Consider the following 19004-nt stretch of genomic DNA (forward strand, 5'->3'; position numbering starts at 1 on the left):
ACAGTGTCCTAAACTAGCCACGTGGTAAGTCTGAATGTCATGTATGATGTAACAAGCCCCTCAAGCATAGTTTTTTATAAGTACATTCACTTATTCAACTTTTCATGTTGTAAAGGAGAAATAAGTGCATGCTTGTCTGTTTATACGTTTGTTGTTTCAGCTTCAATCATTGAAATGAAACGTTTAGTGACTATCACATAAGCGAAAAGGGGCCCAGAAATTGGACAATCCAGATGTTACTTGGTGCGATTTTCTCTATTTACTGTATTATATCCAAATCAAACACAATAATTTATCCAAGCGGTAGAAGTAGTGAGTGAAGTGGATGTAGCCTGTAACAGTTGTTTGACCCGTGGCAAAAACAAAAATTGGTTTAGGGTTTTTTTCTGACTGCAAACGTTTCCTGGTTTAAGGATGATGGTTACGACACAAAATTGACTCAGCCAAAACCTAAACGTATCCTAACAAGAATTAAGTGAATTTTAATTTAATTTTGAAATGTATAGATCATATAGGGCCAGATGTACTAACCTATTTCACAAAATGGGAGCGCTTACGACTGTAATAAAGGCTTTTCATGCGTATGAATCACTTTTTGAAGTGCTCTAATGTGGGCGTCTAGGGCAGTCAGCGTTATGCAGCAGCGGCAGCTAACAGTGGCTCCCTGCAGTCTAATGCTTCTCTTTTCTTGCATGCTTAAAAGGCAACACACTGCCAGGCTGCAAACGTTAAGGTCAGGGGCGCAGCTTGGTCAATAAGACTGGGGGGGCAGATTTTCAAACAATCTTGTTGACATATAATGTTAAAATACATTACATTACATTGGTAAGAGTACTAAGTGCAAGAAAACTCAATATTTTGTAAAATAACCAACATTTTTGAGGACTTTCAAAACAGAGGTAGAGTATGTGTGCGTTTTTGTCTGTGTGTATGTAGAAATTCCTAGTGGAATCCGACAGGCAGCTCACCATTCCCGACTGAAAGTACCTTCACATAATTATTTATCAGAAAAAACATTTATTAGGGGAATGTAACACCCCAACTCCCTGTTAAGTTGATTTAGAAGTGAACACATTTCATGATATCCGGAAAGACGCCCTGAACAGCAGGCTGTTTCATTGGCGTTTACAGTGGCACATAATTTCACACAGGGTTTTAATGATATTCCAGGAGAAGTGAAAAGTAGGAATTTCTCTCAGAGCCCAGGCAGTGGATGCAACTGTTACCAAACCTCAGCAAATACAGCGCAATCTCCCTACAATTGAAGTGTTGTTTTGTTACTGCAGTGTAACCAACACCCTTTAGAAGTGTTGGTGTGAAAACGCACAAAGCTGCAGCACTGTGCAAGTAGTTATTTTTTGTAGTTTTACTTAGCACAAACTCAACCCAAAGAAATTGTAGTACTATACATGAGCACCAGTTAAATTACACATTGACATAATATTTTGTTTTGGATTTATAGGCACAGGGAGATTGAGTGATTTGCCCTGAATCACAGGATGTTGAGCCGATGCCGAAACTCAAACCTGGTTCCCCAGTTTCCAAGCCAGCAGTTTAATCATGGTGGCTATGATATAATGTTTAATATTTCCCTTTATTGGGTGAATCAATCAATCAATCAATCAATAAATTTGTAAAGCGCGCTACATACCCGTGAGGGTTTCAAGGCACTGGGGGATGGGGTGGGGGAGTGGGGGTGTGCTGCTACTGCTCGAAGAGCCAAGTCTTGAGTAGTTTTCTGAAGGAAAGAAGGTCCTGGGTCTGTCGTGGATCTGGCGGGAGGGTGTTCCAGGTTCTTGGCGGCGAGGTACGAGAATGATCTGCTGCCGGAAGATTTGCGTCGGATGCTGGGGACGGAGGCGAGGGCGAGGTTAGCAGAGCAGAGATGCTGGGTGGGGGTGTAGAAGCTGAGTCTGTTGTTCAGGTATGATGGTCCCGTGTTGTGGAGTGCCTTGTGTGCGTGGGTGAGGAGCTTGAAGGTGATCCTCTTGTTGACGGGGAGCCACTGAAGGTCTCTTAGGTGGGGGGTGATGTGGCAGTGGCGAGGGATGTTGAGGATGAGTCGGGCGGAGGCGTTTTGGATGCGTTGGAGGAGTTTGGATGAGATACCGGTGTAGAGAGTGTTGCCGTAGTTGAGTCTGCTGCTGACGAGGGCCTGGGTTACTGTTTTTCTTGTTTCTGTTGGGATCCATTTGTAAATTCTGCCAAGCATGCAGAGGGTGTTGTAGCAGGAGGAGGAGATGGCGCTGACCTGCTTTGACATGGAGAGTGAGGAGTCGAGGGTGAAGTCGAGGTTTTGTGCGCTGTCGGTGGGCTTTGGTGGGGGACCCAGCGTGGACGGCCACCATGAGTTGTCCCAGGCGGAGGGGGTGCGCCCAAGGATGAGGACCTCTGTTTTGTCCGAGTTCAGTTTTAGCCGGCTGTCTCACATCCAGTCGGCAATGGCTTTTAGTCCCTCGTGGAGGTTAGTTTTGGCGGTGTGCGGGTCCTTGGTGAGGGAGAGGATTAGTTGGGTTTCGTCGGCGTAGGAGATGATGTTGAGGGTGTGCTGACAGGCCACTTGTGCGAGGGGGGCCATGTACATGTTGAACAGCGTTGGGCTGAGGGATGAGCCCTGGGGTACACTGCAGATGATGTTGAAGGCTTTGGATTGGTACGGGGGGAGGCGGACTCTCTGGGTTCTGCCGGCGAGGAAGGATGCAGTCCATTCGAGGGCCTGGTCCTGGATTCCTCCTGCGTGGAGGCGGGATTTTAGGGTGTGGTGACATACGGTGTCAAAGGCGGCTGATAGGTTTAGGAGGATGAGGGCTGATGTTTATCCATTGTCGAGGTGGCTTCTGATGTCGTCTGTGGCGGCAAGGCGGGCGGTTTCAGTGCTGTGGTTGCGTCTGAAGCCGGACTGGGAGGGGTTGAGGATGTTGTTGTCTTCGAGGTACAGAGTGAGCTGAGTGTTGACGATTTTCTCAATGACCTTCGCCGGGAACGAGAGCAGAGAGATGAGCCGGAAGTTTTTCAGGTCCTTGGGGTCCGCCTTTGGTTTCTTGAGAAGGGCGTCGATTTCGGCGTGTTTCCAGCTGTCCGGGAATCTTGCAGTTTCGAAGGAGATGTTGATGGCTTTCCGTAGGTGTGGTGCGATGGCCGTGTCTGCTTTGTTGAAGATGTGGTGTGGGCAGGGGTCTGATGGTGATCCGGAGTGGATGGAGTTCATGGTCTTGCGGGTTTCGTCATTGCTCATGTTGGTCCAGGAGGTCAGTCGGCTGGAGCGGGTGGAGTTCGTGGTGGGTGGGGTAGGAGCGTCTGGAGTGTGAGGGGAGTTGAAGCTGTCGTGGATGTCTGTGATTTTTCGGTGGAAGGTGGGTGCTAGGGCGTCGCATAGTTCTTGGGAGGGGGTGATGTCATTGACGGTGGCGTTTGGGTTGGAGAGTTCTTTTACGATGCTGAAAAGTTCTGACTGTCACCCATACCTTCCCTCCTAAACCCCACCACAGACCGGTCTTCTAACTCCAGTTATATTTTACGGCCCAGTAAACTGCAAGGTTGCTGGTTTGAGTGAGGATAAGCAAGAAAGATGCAGTTGTCTTGCCACCAAAAACCCTAATTTTTTCTGGGGCAGTGAGTTGAACCAGCTGAGTCTGCCATCCTGAGACGAACACACAGGATGCTGTCACTGGGGCACGGGAGTGGAAGGGACACGAGCAACAGTAAATAAGGGCTGCAATGCTGACTTGCTCTCATTTTGAGTATTTTGTTCCCACTCTATATATACCCTTATTCTGCCTGTTAGTGTGGGGGCAACAAGGGAGGGCAGGGATACAAGGGAGGAGCTGGGTCGGGGCTGTAAAGATTAAGAAGATAAACTTCGGAACTGCAGCAGCAATAGGGAGTTGGGGGAACAACAGTGAAGCTGGAAGGGATGGGGGCTTTGAAGATTTAAAAAAAAAAGAAACCTGGAGTAGTAGCAGTAAAAAGCAAACACAATTGAGATGAAAACAAGAAAAGAACCCATGCCAGGCCTGAAAATCTCTGAATAGTATATAACTATTTGGAAATTGTATCATCTGGCACAATGCCACGGAATGGTGTGTGAGGTGGAGGCTTTTGATTATGTGTTTTTCATAACTCTCCCGCAATTATGCTCTGCAGTGGCATCCACATGCCCCTGACTTAGTAACTTAGTGCTTAATTTGAAGAAAAAGAAAGAAAAAAAAAAAAGTAAGTGCCGGGGCCCACGTCAGGAGGCCACTGCAGGTTGTACTACCCATTGCCCCTGTCAGCTAGGAGCATATCTTCAGGGAGTGATGTTTGGGGGTGTTACACCCCCTAATGAATCTGTTCTCTAGAAGACAGTTGGATAAGGTGCTTTCAGTCCGGTATGGTGAGGTGTCTGTCGGATTTCGTCGGGGATTTTACATACAGACACACACAACCATGCATTCTCTTTCAACTCTGTTTTGAAAGTCTTCCAAAATGGTGCGTTTTGCAAAATATTGTGTTTTAAATACCCCTAACAATCCGCACTCCTCTTTCTTTCCCGTGCTTCGTAAGCCCCCCCATGCCCTGCTTCTCATATCATATATTTCTGTATGATGTGCCAGCACGATTGTTGAAAAATCTGAATCTCACCCCCCAAATCTTACTGACTAAGCTACGCCCAAGCTCTCAGCGCTGCCAATGAAAGTACCAATACAACTACAAACCATCACACTTCTACAAGTTGACAGTTCAGACTATTCACTGACCCCCATAGCTATAAAGAATGACTTGGGTGGCAGGGAGCATTAGGTCTTTCTAATGTACATTGAAGTAATAAGCCACTTTTGTTGTGGTCATCTCTAAATTAGAGAGCATCACCATGTGGCAGACCGTCATGTATGCCCCGGTTGGCAATTAAGTGTTGGTGCCGAGAACCGGAAACCTCTACTCAAATTAAGCACTGCCAAGGGGTCTTGTACAAATGAAGGCAGCATTATTTTTAACATGGTTGTTTCATTAAAGCATGGATGCCTTGTAAGCTAGCCAGAAACATTTGTTGCCTGGGTAATATTGCCATTGAAGATGCAGACTTGTTTTCATGCATGTCCTTGGGCAAAAACATAATGAGGGGCATGTAAAAGTCCTACAATACGAGCAGCAATGCATGTGCAGTAAATTACATCACAATGCAGGAGAACTCATTGCTACTCTCTGGAATATCTCTAAGGAAAACTAAACAGAACACATGTGCCACAAGTAACATATAAACATTGGCCATACAAGTCACTGTGAGCACAAGACAATATCTGATAACATTCCACAGTCATGAAACCTCATGCGAATCTTCGGACCCAAAAGAATGTACGCACAGTGTCCCTATAATTTCATCTTGTCATGGAGTGGGGGACCATGGGAGTAACATGGAGAGGGAGGTCTGCTGGGATAAGAGGGGACCAAACAAACACAGACAAGAGTGGGGCTGAGAGAGGAAGAAATAAATAAGGAAACTAATACATAAATGGAGGATGGCCAGGGAAGAGAAACTAATTAAGAAGAATCAATCTGTACTTGGTCCATGCGCCAGAGAAGAAACAGGAAGTGACGCCTTTTTGCGCTGTTCTATTAGGAGGCAGCAAAGAAGAAGTGACAAGGAAGCCAATGAATGGTAAGCCATGGGCAGGCTCCACGTCTTTTTTTGTAGCAATAGTGTCTTGCAAGCGAGAGCGCATACACTAGTGCATGGCTCATGCAGACTCGACCCTAAAAACGTAATTGCTTGACTCTGTGTCTACGATATTGATAAATTTCTACTCGCTAGATCATATTAACATTCACTTTGAGTGATAAACTTGCTAATGTATTTTACGTTTCTGACTATCAGCGCGGAACCCACAATGCAGAATATAATGTGACTTACTTATAATCCTAGTTCTGCATTGTAGGAATCCTCACTGAAGTGCTAAACAACCCTCCGTCCTCCCTGAATGTCTGTAATGTCTCAGTCGAAGATCTAGTTCTCCTTAATGCTAAACCTTTCAAAATAAGTGAAGCTGTGAAGCAAACCGCCAGTACATAACATGCTGGGAGAGAGTAAAGCTGCTGTCTCATTGTGAACTAATGCTCTCTCAGCCTAGCATGCACCTTTTCTTTATTTTTTTCTCAACTGTAATAAGAAAGTTTAATGTTCCATATTTTGAGGGAGTATATTTACAACTAGATGCTGCAGTGCAGAATTTAAAATGACTATCTCAGAGAGAGGAAAGAAAATCTTCAAATGCTACCTGCTTTATTATATGGATGTGACATGTACATTGGATTTTTTTTTAAATATCATTCTCCATCGAAATATATGTCTATAAAGTGAAATGGCAGAGGTTGTCCAGGGTTCCTGCATGCTGGCAGGAATGTTTCTACATGTATGGCTCCAGTGACGAGTACCACGATACAGAACCAGGGTTACAAGTAATATTTTCTTTCTAGTCATGGGCTTTCATGGAATAACTTAATGCATCCTGGGTGTTGTGCTCTATTTTATTCTATTGAGTTAATTATACTAGCACATCTGAAAATGATTTGTTAGTGAAATGTTCAGGACTGAAGTCAGTGTCCTTATAGGCATGGAATGTGGTGGTCATTCATAAGAGCAACTACTTGTGAGAGTGTGTGTGTTTTAATTGATGATTCTTTTTTCTTTGTACCTTCTTCTAAATTCACTTCTCCCCTTGTCTTCCTGAGATATGCATTTCTATTTCAGGCATAAGGAAATAAATAGATTGGCTTAAAACTGCTGAAAGTGTTATCTCTTTCCAAACCTGGGTTTAAATCCCATTGGTCTGATTAGGAGTGCCCTGTTGCCTATCTCGATTTTTACCCTGTAAATTGGGTATTATTTCGATTTTGGTGCAAAGTGCACCAAAATTCCTACATCTCTGCTTTTTTACTCTTTCAATTCTGGTGAGTTTGGACTGATGAAATTTCATTGTGCCTGTGAACTTTATCACACTCGCTAATTGCTGAGTGCGATAAACATTATGCCACTTATAATTCCAATCGAAACACAACTTACTGGACCACTCATAATCAGGTCTTAATTTCCAGACTCAAATGTAAGTAAATTAGCCACCACACTGTTTCTCCTGATGTCCCTCGAAAGGGATTTGATTGTCATTCTTTGACTGTAGCCAATTCACAGTTCCCTCAGAGCCCTTCTCTGTAAAGATGTACATGCATACAAATTCTAATTAAACTATAATAACTATGCTCTCTGTACTTTTTGTATGTTAGTCGTTCTTTGTTCCAAAAGAACTTAGGTAAAGACTAAAGTGGAAAGTCAGGAGATCTGTGAAATTGTGCTTAACATAAACCTTTTTACGACATGAAAAAGACCTACGCAAAACTTATTCCTTCAATCAAACAAGAATCATACAACAACACAGTAACTAACAGAAGATTCCCATAAACAAATATGCACGAGAAAATGCTGTCAATTCCTTTTTCACTAGAATCTGGAAACATCATGAAAACACCATCAGTTTTCAAACTCAACATAACTGTTATTCTTCTGAAAGCGCAGTCATGCTTTTATAAGTCTAAGATGCATAGAAAATGTAGATGACAAAAATACAGATAAAAAAATTGTCACCTCAAAAGATAAAGATCACACAAACTATTAGCCTTCAAAAATGTTGAGCTGTCCTTAAACCTTTAATATGTGTACCTTGATTGGCATAGCATAGTAACAGTCATGCAATTGGGATTGTTAACAGATCATTAGCATCACATAACATTTTCTGCCATTTTGACCTTGAAAATATCAAACTCGTATGGCTAATATCAAGAGCCTTGGTGCACCTGGACATTGCCAAGAGCCGGGAATATGAATTGGCAGTATAATGACTTCAGAGGCTAAGTATTATCATGAGCTTTGAATTATAAAGGCGTACATTTTTCAGTGCCTCAGAGGCACTTGTCATAGTAGATTGTTCAATCTTACCTAGTAACCTGTCCATAAATGTTTCCTGTTATGTAGTTGTCTGTGACATCAAAGGAGTCTGAGATTGAATTCTGTCACCTGTGTAGTGTTGTTAAAATCAAAAGTCATACCTTGTGATGACCTTCTGCTTGTATCCTGAAAGTATCAGAAAGTTAGCCGCCAAAGCTCTACCTGCCAAGTCTACTAAGGCTAGGAGAGACAGAACTACCATGGCAGTCAGTTTTAGGATGCTAGTGGTGCACCTAAGTGGAGTTGTAAGTTGAATACATTAACCTGCCCATTAGCTCCCTTAGCTTTTGTGCTCCAATGTGAAGCAGCCTATGTGTGTGCTGAAATCCGGATCATAGGGAATACGATAGAGAAAGGGGAAGGAGGAGACTACTTTAAGCAAGGATGTGAGGCACCCAATTACAGTTTTGGAGGATTTAGCGATATTGGAGGAAATTAATATTGTAAGAAAGCGACCAGGAACATTATGTGACCAGAAATCTAAAGCTAACTTCATTTGTGGGTGAAAAGGCAAGGCAAAAGAAGAATGTAATTTTCAGTACGCTTTCAGCATGTGACTAGTGTTCCAATTTAATATTTAATGAGCAAGAGCTGAACGACTGAAAGGAGATTTATGTAGGCGAAATTACATTTTTTATTCATGCTTTCTTTAATGTCGATATTTCATTGGAATAAAAGTTGTAATTTTTGATACATGCAATGCTTAGGCTGTACAAAAACATTTGCATTTATCTATGGGATAGGTTCACTTGCCCACTTCTAGCTTAAATTCTGTTCCACATTTGTGGAAGGGAATATTTTGTTGATAAGATACTCCCTGTTTAGTGGTTTTTGCTTAAGTGTTTTGTTTACAAAACAATATCTTTGCTTTTGGGGCTTAATTCATTGTCATTTCATGTTATCTAGGTTTCTTCAGTATGTGGGGTTTCGGAAGGACAAGCAAACAAGCAAGCCAAGTGACAAAAAAGACACAAGATGCCGTCCTCCTCGGAACATTGGAGCTTATCGGTGATTTAATTGGGCACTCTTCTGCAGTTCAGGTACATTAGCAGTAAAAGGATATGTACAAAATCTGATCTGTAAAGCAATGCACTGTGCACTTAATGTTTCAAATGTATAATACACATAAAGGACTAGAAGTATGTACTTATATACATTTTTTGGGAGGAGAGGATAGACCTCTTAATTTATTTATCTGTTAAATTGTCAAGCACATTTTGCTTCCATCCACTAGAACATACAGCTCAAAATGAAGCACGTTTTGGTGTCATGGCTGCTGCACCAATCTCTCTTTTCATTTCTTATTTACTTTTTTTTTTTTTTTTTTTTTTTAGCTTTGCATTTTTTTTGTGAGAGTTGTCCGCTCCACATGGACAGTTTTAGTAAATTTGCATATACTTGCACAAATAAATACCTTGCATTCTTTTCATGGCCAGACCTATTTGCCTTGTCAGTGCTTGTTTTAAGTATGTGCTGCACACGATTCAACACATTATCAGGTAATTGGCTTAGAGCGGACTTTGTAATGCAGAGGGTAGTTGAGCTGAAGGTTGCCAAAGTTGTTGGCATGTTATTGCAGTACCCAGTGGTGGTTTTTGGAATTTGAAAGTGGTAGGGCGTAAGACCTGTTAACAAACTGCCATACAAGCAAGTGTAACGAACAAGCTTCACTTTTCTCCGGAATGATCAAGGAGTTCTCCGCTTGAAAAATGTAAAGAAATTAGTGGAAAATGGTCCATTTTCCGATCCAATTTCTGCAATAAATTGACCAAAAACACATGGAGGCGTGCTGTGAAATTGTGCCCGCTATTACGCCCTCTCATTAACAGCGTATTCTTGTGTAGATGGTTGAGAGATCAGATCCTATTTCAAAGGTGGTAGCCAAAATGTAGACTACACTAACAAAGAGATGCTCTTTCAATTAGACGGTTGCCTACAGAGTATCATTCCGGCAAATGTGCCTAGTGTATGCTACTTGGCGTGATTCTACAATACGTTTAGCTGTCTTGTGAACGGCGGTTGAAGTGCAAAAAAAAAAGTATGGGAGCTGTGATGCTGAGTGCCATGGAGGTGCGGTCAGCAAGTCGGGGGAGGAGGGGTTGGGGCGAGTCAAAGACGTGGCTAAATGGCAAAATGTTGGTTTTTCATCCTCAGATAACTTTTCTGTCTTTTATTTAGACACAGGGAGATTAAGTAATTTCCCCAGAATCACAGGATATTGAGCTGATGCCAGGACTCAAACAAGGGTCCCTAGTTCCAAAGTCGGCAGCTCTGGACTGGCGTACATCTTTCTCGGGCGTTGCCAAATGTTGGCAAGGGCCTACTTGAGCCACGAAGCATCTGTGTGTTGCACACAGGCTGCAGTCTGTATTTACAAACAAACAGCAGGAATAGGAGGCGGGCCGTGATCCAATGCAAGCAGTCAGAGGGACTCCTGTAAAAAGAACAGTTGATGGATGGAATGTAGAACAAATCAAACATTCACCCCCAGTCACAGATCTGGGTTTAATCCATCAGTTTTTTTGCTCACCATGCCATTCCAGTTTGGACCCAGTCATATGCAAATCAGTCTTGACCCTGTTCCCCATGGGAACAGTCCAGCCCGAACTGCCAGACCAGGTCCTCCCTGGACCAGAAACAAGTATCCTGGGACCGGTTTCGGGGTATCACCCCTCTTCAGCCAGGCTAGCTTGAATCTGGTGGCATAGTGAGCACGGGACCCACGTCTGGGCATACCCTTCCCATTTGGGGCGACAAACGCAAAAAGAACAGTTGATGGATGGAATGTAGAACAAATCAAACATTCACCCCCAGTCACAGATCTGGGTTTAATCCATCAGTTTTTTTGCTCACCATGCCATTCCAGTTTGGACCCAGTCATATGCTTGTTTCCGGTCCAGTGAGGACCTGGTTTGGCAGTTCGGGCTGGACTGTTCCCATGAGGAACAGGGTCAAGACTGATTTGCATATGGCTGGGTCCAAACTGGGGTGGCATGGTGAGCAAAAGAACGATGGATTAAACTCAGATCTGTGACTGGGGGTGAGTGTTTGCATTGTTCAGCACTCCGTCCATCATCCTTTTGTGTTGCTAAAGTTGCCCCAAGTGGGAAGGGTATGCCCAGACGTGGGTCCCTTGCTCACTGTGCCACTGGATTCAAGCTAGCCTGGCTGATGAAGGGTGAAACCCTGAAACCGGTCCCAGGATGCTTGTTTCCGGTCCAGTGAGGACCTGGCTTGGCAGTTCGGGCTGGACTGTTCCCATGAGGAACAGGGTCAAGACTGATTTGCATATGGCTGGGTCCAAACTGGGGTGGCATGGTGAGCAAAAGAACGATGGATTAAACCCAGATCTATGACTGGGGTGAGTGTTTGCATTGTTCAACACTCCGTCCATCATCCTTTTGTGTTGCTAGAGGGACTCCTGTAGCCTGAACTCTGTATGAGCAGCCTCTGTTCACAGAATCAGCATCAGGGGCTCCAATCCTGTGGGGCTCAGCTGGCCCTGGGGTCTGCTAGAGGGAGTCGGTACAGGTACCTGCCACTTGGCTCCAGAGGGAGATTATCCAGGTTGACACCTTTTAGACGGACAGCCTCCTGCTTCTGTGAAACCACCCTTTCTTAACTCATCATAGGGTGGAGTGGAATCCGAGGTGCTTATTGACCCTACCCCGTCTTTTGACGACTTGGGAAAGGGCGGGGTTGGGTAGTCAGTGATAATCAGCATGCATCCCCGAACAGTACAGGGCTGATATACATGCCACTCAGGGCTGCTTCAAAAAGTGATGCTACTATGCGTCAACTGGCGATGGACACAGTCTCAAGATAAGGGCAGCAGTAAATGAAGCCCTGCGGCCTCCACAATGTCTAGCACATGTGCACTGATGCATTTCTCTGTGAAAGTGTTTGCCTGACCCTTGCATTACACGAGGTTCAGAGTATGACTGCACCAAAAAGTGCAGGCACTGCTAAATCGAAGGTGGGTCTGCTATGTTGTTCATGCTTTATGTGCCATTCTAACTGATAGTTAAATAATCATAATACTTGGTGTGTAATGTGGCTTTTTATTTACCAATGTGGATGGCACATAAAGTAAGAATATTGTAGGTGCGGAATCGAAAGCCTGCTGCCCAAAGCAAGCAGTCATTACTGGCAGTACCACCACTTAGTTTGTTTAGCAAACCAAAACTGATTGCTCGATATTGCAATAACTGAACATGAAAAAAATCGGTCACCTTGTGTCACTAAATTGTGAACCTTTATCACAACTTCTGCTTCATCTTATTCACCGGAGAGTGTAAATCTCATCTGTTAAAAAGGCATTTTTTGATTATGCGATCTGTTCCTACCATGCACGCCTTGAAATAGTTTTCGTGTTGCAGTTACAGTTGGAACTTTGCACTATTTTAAAAGTTAGGTTTAAAGGCACTTCCTAAATTTTGGTGTGTCCAGGAAGAGTACAGACGTGTGATTTTCTCCACGGCCATTGCAAAAGAAGAACAAAAAAGCCAACACAGATAATTCACAGAATAGTTTAATAATCAGGATGAATCCCAAGGGATGCCGAAATCATCCATATATGAACTGATTCTAGTGATGGTGTGGGTCTGTGATTGATTTTTCCTAAAACAAGTCAACCAGTTAAAAATAACAGCACTACTTCATCCCACCGCCTCATTAATAATAGATTTACCGTTTAGGGATTTGTTGGGGATAAAACAGGCAACATTAAGCAAGTGGACTAAAAGCTCCAGACTGCACATAAACATTTTGCTGTGCGTATCCACGACATCAAATTTTGGAAAAGCGTAATGGGGACATTACTACATCACCAAGCGTTTTTACAGTATTTGTTTAGCTCACAATGCCCCCATGCTCTTCAATATTCACACCTGAGCCAAAAAGGACCTATCCTGTGGTAGTTACTTGGAACCATTGCATGGATAGGTGGACGTTGGAGCTGACATTGCTTTCTCTGTGACTCTCACTCATATCAGAAGCTTCAATTTGCTGCTGCTTAACCCTGATTTCAGTTAGGCATTTGGACTTACTTCTTGAAAAGTCTCTCCACTCCATGCTGACCTCAAGGGCAGTCTGAGTGAGCTCTGTTCTTGTGCAAAGGAGGTTTGATTGAGCCCAAAAACTTTTAACCTGATTTTGTATGTTTCCAGATAGAAGCTACTGAAATTTGGTGAAGCTACTGAAATTTGGTGGGTAACTCATTCAGCCCACAGCCGAAAGCATAACCATAAGAAGGGAGTTTGGACACAGTGCCTGTCTGAAGGCCGTGGCTTGCGCTCAACCCTGCTGCATATGCTCAAAGACCATGTGCAGCAGGGGTTGTGTGTTAGAAAAAAGTTGGTTGCATGGCTTGGCTAAAGGTCCAACCATCAGTTTATGTAAGTGTGCTTAAATCATTAAAGAGGCAACTGGCCAACCAATAGTCAAAGCTTTGAGGTACAGCATGCTTTCATCCATGATAATTACTCCTTAATGGAAATAAATGTGATGCTATTGTCTTTCCACAATGTGGAAACCTAAGAAACAATTCCCCCAGTAAATATGCTTAGGCTAGGCAATATGATGATGCACAGATTTGTACCTTAGTTCTAGTGGTCCATTAATACAGATGGGACCATTAAAATTGACTGCTCGCATTGTTATTACGAGATGTAGTGCACCCCAGGCCCAGAGTTTTTCACTTGGACACTTTGCCAGGTGACATACCTGGAAAAACATGCAGGAATTGCCACGGAAACAATGATTCCCTCGTGTTGTTCCCAGGGTATAATTGCATGCTCTGGAACTACTAATGCTTGCAAATATCTGTAATACCTGGAATTGAGGAGAGATCATGTGCCTTGTGAGGGTTTGGGTGTACTATATGATGTTGCTGTGGGGTCGTATTGTGCAATACACTCTTAAATAGCGTCTTGGGTCTAGTCAGGCTGGTTTACTTAACTTTAAGCTCAATTCTGGGTAGCTGTGGCTACGAGCAGTAAGGCGTAGCAAATGAACTTAGTGTAAAGCATTTAATAGCACCAAACAATGAAAATAATGCCACACAACACGAAAGGAATCGGACACCAATTTTATACAAATAGATTATATTTTTACACATTTTTAGAGACCATAATGAACGAAATCCACCAGAGGTTTTCGGACATACGAATTTTAGAAGATATTATCACCTTTAAAGTAAGCCACAAATAAGCATTGATCAACAAAAAGTTTGCAAACGTTTGAAATATTTGGAAAAATGAGTTTTACTACTCCAGCCCGAGTTGGCCGACCAATTCCAGATGAACAGATGTCTACAGGTCTGGAGTAGACACTTTGGTCAGTTACCTGACCACCTAAGTGTTTTTATGGCGAGTTCCGAACTTTGCAGGACGACTGCCATAGACATCAGTGGTGTCGTCCTGATGCTGAAGATACAGGCAAAAGATGCTCAAAGGATGTTGTGCTGTCAACGGGGGTGACTTTGTGGTTGCTCCTCGTTCCATGGCCGAACTTAACCATAGATGTCTGGGTCCCTCAAAGTCCTCTACATTGTAGTAGCGAGCCAGCTGATGCTGGGCTACTGGTCACTCTGCACCTCGTTTGGGGTGAAATCTTTAGGTTGGGCCAGTGTCCCTTGGGTGTAACTAATCTGGACTTGGATAGCACTCCCAGGTCAGGCAGAGTTGATGTAACTTTTGGCTGTCTCTGATTTGTACTCTTGGGGGCTCCTGCGACTGGTTGTGGTAAAACCACTGTGGTGGCTACCTGCTTGTCGGTTTGGGCTTCTTCAGTTCTTGTGTCCCTGGAGCTGGTTCCAGGAGATCAGCCGGCTGACCCTTGGAGCCACGTCTTTGATCTGGAGCCAGAAATCAACTTTTTCCAGAGCCAGAAACCGCAGGTACTGTCCAATCCTCACAAGCCTAAAGTGCAGCAGGTGCAGTCTTGCTCTGTGCAATTCCAAGGGCAGCTTGGCAGTCCTTCTTCGGTCCTCTCACCAAATTCAACATGATCTGAGGGGTGGGGTGCCATATTTGTCCCAGGAAAGTGCCCTGAGGGCCTACCGGTCACTAGGCAGTGGGGCTACTGGGTACTCTCCTACCTCGCTCGTCAGGAGATTGGTAGCCCGCCACAGAAGTGTGGCTACCAGAAGGCTGCATGACCACTATAGAACTGGTTTGGGGGCAAGTTTTCCCTTTCTGGCCGTGTCTCCACTTTGTCTGCAGGAACAAAAGGCATCCTGCTCAAGGGTGTTATTACTTCCCCCACAAAGGTGGATTCCCCTTTGAAGCTCACCTTTTGGGCTAACACCCTGAGTGTCCATTCTGGGAGAGGAGGTAACACTTCACTCTGCTGCCCACTGCCTTTGTATCTGAGCTCAGGAGTTGTTTACACATTTCCCCAGGCAGTCAGAAAGCTGTCAGTGTTCGGGGACCTTTGTAAGGCCGCCGATAAGGTGGAGTGCAGTTCTAAAAGTTGTTAAACTTTAAAAAATCGACCTGGGCATCTGGTCAGATTCAGTTTTACAATTAGTTTGATATCTTACTTGACCCAGTTAGGTAGTCACTTTCAGGAGTCAACAGGGTTGAGTTGCCAACCGGTAACCCTATGTTACAACAACAAAACGACAATTTGAAAGTGTTGCTGTTAAGGCATATGGAAAATATGTGTACTACTCAACAATATACAGCTCCCTGCAATAGTCTCTATAGACTTTCCTTAAAGGAGACATATATATTATTAAGAAAAAGGGTGGCTTTGCCATTGGTGTGAATTACAAAGTTGAGCTGGCAGTGTAAACACTGTCCTTCCAGTCTGCATTGGCAGGCTGGGAGCCGTTTTGTACTTTGTCTCACACCAGGTGACACAAACAGTCCTGCAGCCCTGAGTGGATCCTCTGCCTTACATACCCTTTGTACCCTGGGGACCATATACTATAACTTATATGTAAGTCAGTCCTTGCCCATCGGGTGCAGCCAAATCTGTTTGCAATTTGTATAATTTGTATTTGCCAGCTGTTGAGCAAGTTTTCAGGATTGTTCCCACTATTACCTGGGCTGACTCAGGGGTGTGTCCATGACATTGCCACTGGTAAGAGCTTATTTGTTCGAAACAAAATGTAGAAGTTGTCGGACAAGGTAAGAGACAACATCTAGGAGGAAGTGCCCTAAGATGTTGTCCCAAGGGGTAATTGAGCCCTCCAGTAGACCTGGCCCAGCCCAGTGTTTCTGGTACCAAAGACCACTCCCCAAGAAGGACCCCAGAATTGATGTTCTGTGTAGATTACAAATGACTCAGTGCCATCACCAAGACTGATGTTTAAACCATTCCCAGAGCTGATGGCTTCATTGACCAGTTAGGGGCTGTCACATATCACTTTTGGCTTGAACTTTGGTTGCTGGCAAATTGCCTTGCCTGAAGGAGTCAAGGAGAGATTAGCATCCTCAACTTCTAAAGGCCAATGCAGTTCTAGGCAATGTCATTTTGCCTGAAGAAGACCCCTGCCTTCTTTCAAAGGTTGGTCAACCAGGTGCTGTTTGGACTGGAGACCATTAGTTGGGGTATAGCTAAATGATATTGTTGTCTTTAGCTCCACCTGGCAAAAATCTCCTCAGGCAAGTGTTTCAGGTCTTACACCAGGTAGAACTGACCAGCAAGGACAGCAAGTGCTATATAGGGCAGGGTTTTGTAGTGTACCTAGTCCACCAAGTTGACCGGGGACATATACTAACTCTCCAGCACCAGAGCCAAACTATTATGGCTTGGGAGCCAACCTCCCAAAACCAGGTCAGATCTTTCCTAGGTCTGATAAGGTACTACAGGAGGTTTGTTAAGGTGCAGTAGCATTGTGACCCCCTGCCCACCCCCACACTCCCTCGACGGAGTTGACTTCTAAGAAGCAGTCCAGTAAAGTCACATGGTCTAAGATATGTGAGAGTGGATTTGACAACCTGAAAAAGGTGCTGTGAAATGCATCCATCCCCAAGGCTCCTGATGTTAGCAAAGAGATTGTGGTGCAGACAGATGCTTCAGAACTTGGTATTGTGACAGTGTAATCACAGCTCAATGATGAGGTTCAGAATCAACCCGTCATCTTTATTAGCAAGTGACAATTTACTAGAGAAAAAGTTTGGAGTGCCTTTGAGAGAAAGGCCTTTACTGTGGTTTGGTCACTGAAAAACGTTGAGACACTACCTATGTGAGATGCACTTCAGGGTTCAAACTTACAATAGATTTCTATGGTGGCGTATGCAGATGAGAGTGGAGAAGCCAAAACAGTTAAGGTAGTCCATTTCCTTACAAGGTATGGACTTTGCAGTGGAACACAAACCTGGAATTTACTACACCAAGGCAGGTGGACTTTCCAGGTTCTTCCACTTGGATGATAACTGCCAAGAAATTGGCTGAGTTGCTCCGCACCTTTTATTGGGGGGTTATATTGTGCAGAAACACACCCATGGCATGTAAAGTTAAATGTCACCTGTAGGCTGCAGCATGATGTGTGCTATCCACTAGTGTGACAGGGAAAACATGGCTTAAACCTACAAGGAAAGCCTGACTGCTGCAGTTTTAACCCGAAGTCTGATATTTTCAAAATAACCCTTTTTGACAGGGAACATCTTCCTCTTAAATATTAATGTCACCTCTGTGTAGGCCTTGCAGCTCTCTAAGTAGGGTGCATGGAATATAAAAGTGAAGTATGTCTAAATCTAACGTTACCATGTCCCTTCATTGACAAAGCTCAAAAGCAATTTCACTGTAGAAGGAAGGCTCTGGCTTTGCCATGAGGAAAACTAGAGCCCAGATTAAAATATTAATTCTGCTATGTCTAATTTGGGACAAGCTAGGAAAAACAGTTCAGTCAATATGTTTAATTCTTATTAAAATCCAGTTCAGTTGTGAAGGTAGAGGCATAATAAATATTAGGAAAATAGCTTTTAGAAAGTTACTTTTTTCTTGCCTGAAGTACATAGAGAGAGGGTAATTTGCATCGGCCTGCTAACAGTTGACCTTAATGAGATGTGAAAACTGCTCTGAGAGCAGAAACAATTGTGTGGATGTAGGGAGGTGTTCTCCTTTCCCTTGGCGGAAGACCATTAAGAGTGGGCCCAAAACCTTCATTAACTTGAAAAGGGCCTACTCTTTCACATGTAAATCTAACATAAGACCTGTTAAAGGGAAACCTTTGTTCCCCAGCTAGACTTGCTCCAAATTCAGTGGGAGGGAAGCTACCTGCAGAACCAATTTAGGATGACCAGACCAAAAAGAAAGGGGCTACACATTTATCTGGGTACACTTCTGGACAGGCGCGCAGGCTCTGCACAATGGAGAAAGGGTGTCATCATCTTTGATTTTACAAGTAGGTGCATTGTGGAATTGTTTGCAGTAGCGCATATCAAAACTGCTGAAAAGGTAGGTAGTGTTGCCCCAGGACCTTTCACTCCATTGGTTAGGGAGGAGTCTTCTCCACCCACTAGGTAGTGCCACCCATAAAGCACCACAAGGTGCCCTCCCTGACATTTTTTGGATCTTTGGAAGAACAGAAGAAGGACTGCACCTGCTGTTTAAGACCTGTCAGGAGACCTAAAGAGATGGACCTGCTCCCACTTGTACTCAGGGCGCAGGTGTGGACTCCAATGGTCAGATGACTGACTACAGGGACACAGCAAGCTGCAAGAGGCCTTTTACCTTAATTGCTCACCTGGCCAGTTGCAATTATACCTAGACTGGACTCTGCTCGGGTGAGTCCTGACCCTCAAGTACTGTCTGAGGTACTAGACTCTTGACTCTCTATAAAAGGACTTCTCTAACAATCTCATAAAAGCAGTGAGACTAAAAAACAAAAAACTCTCTTCCAGTCAAAAGAGTAAGAGCAAATGCTGAGTCAACCCAGCCAAGGCTTGACTTCGCGGAGCTGAAGCAGCAGGTCTATTCTTCTTGGAGTTTGCCCGCAGCAGCACATTTGTTCAAGCAGACCCTCGGCGAGAAGATATCTGGCCTCATGGAACTCATCGCTGATACACCCTGCAGC

General features: G+C 44.0%; 1 protein-coding gene across 2 annotated transcripts in view; it reads left to right on the forward strand.

Annotated features, from left to right (window-relative positions):
* Window positions 1-19004, forward strand: part of WDR41 (WD repeat domain 41) — a 404073-nt gene that overhangs the window by 380244 nt on the left and 4825 nt on the right. For both annotated transcript variants that reach the window (XM_069223450.1, XM_069223458.1), the window contains one exon: window positions 8882-9015. In XM_069223450.1, coding sequence (XP_069079551.1) covers window positions 8882-9015 — 134 coding nt within the window. The remainder of the gene's footprint in view (window positions 1-8881; window positions 9016-19004) is intronic.

The sequence above is a fragment of the Pleurodeles waltl genome, chromosome 1_1 (assembly GCF_031143425.1).
Source record: "Pleurodeles waltl isolate 20211129_DDA chromosome 1_1, aPleWal1.hap1.20221129, whole genome shotgun sequence".
Lineage (NCBI taxonomy): Eukaryota > Metazoa > Chordata > Amphibia > Caudata > Salamandridae > Pleurodeles > Pleurodeles waltl.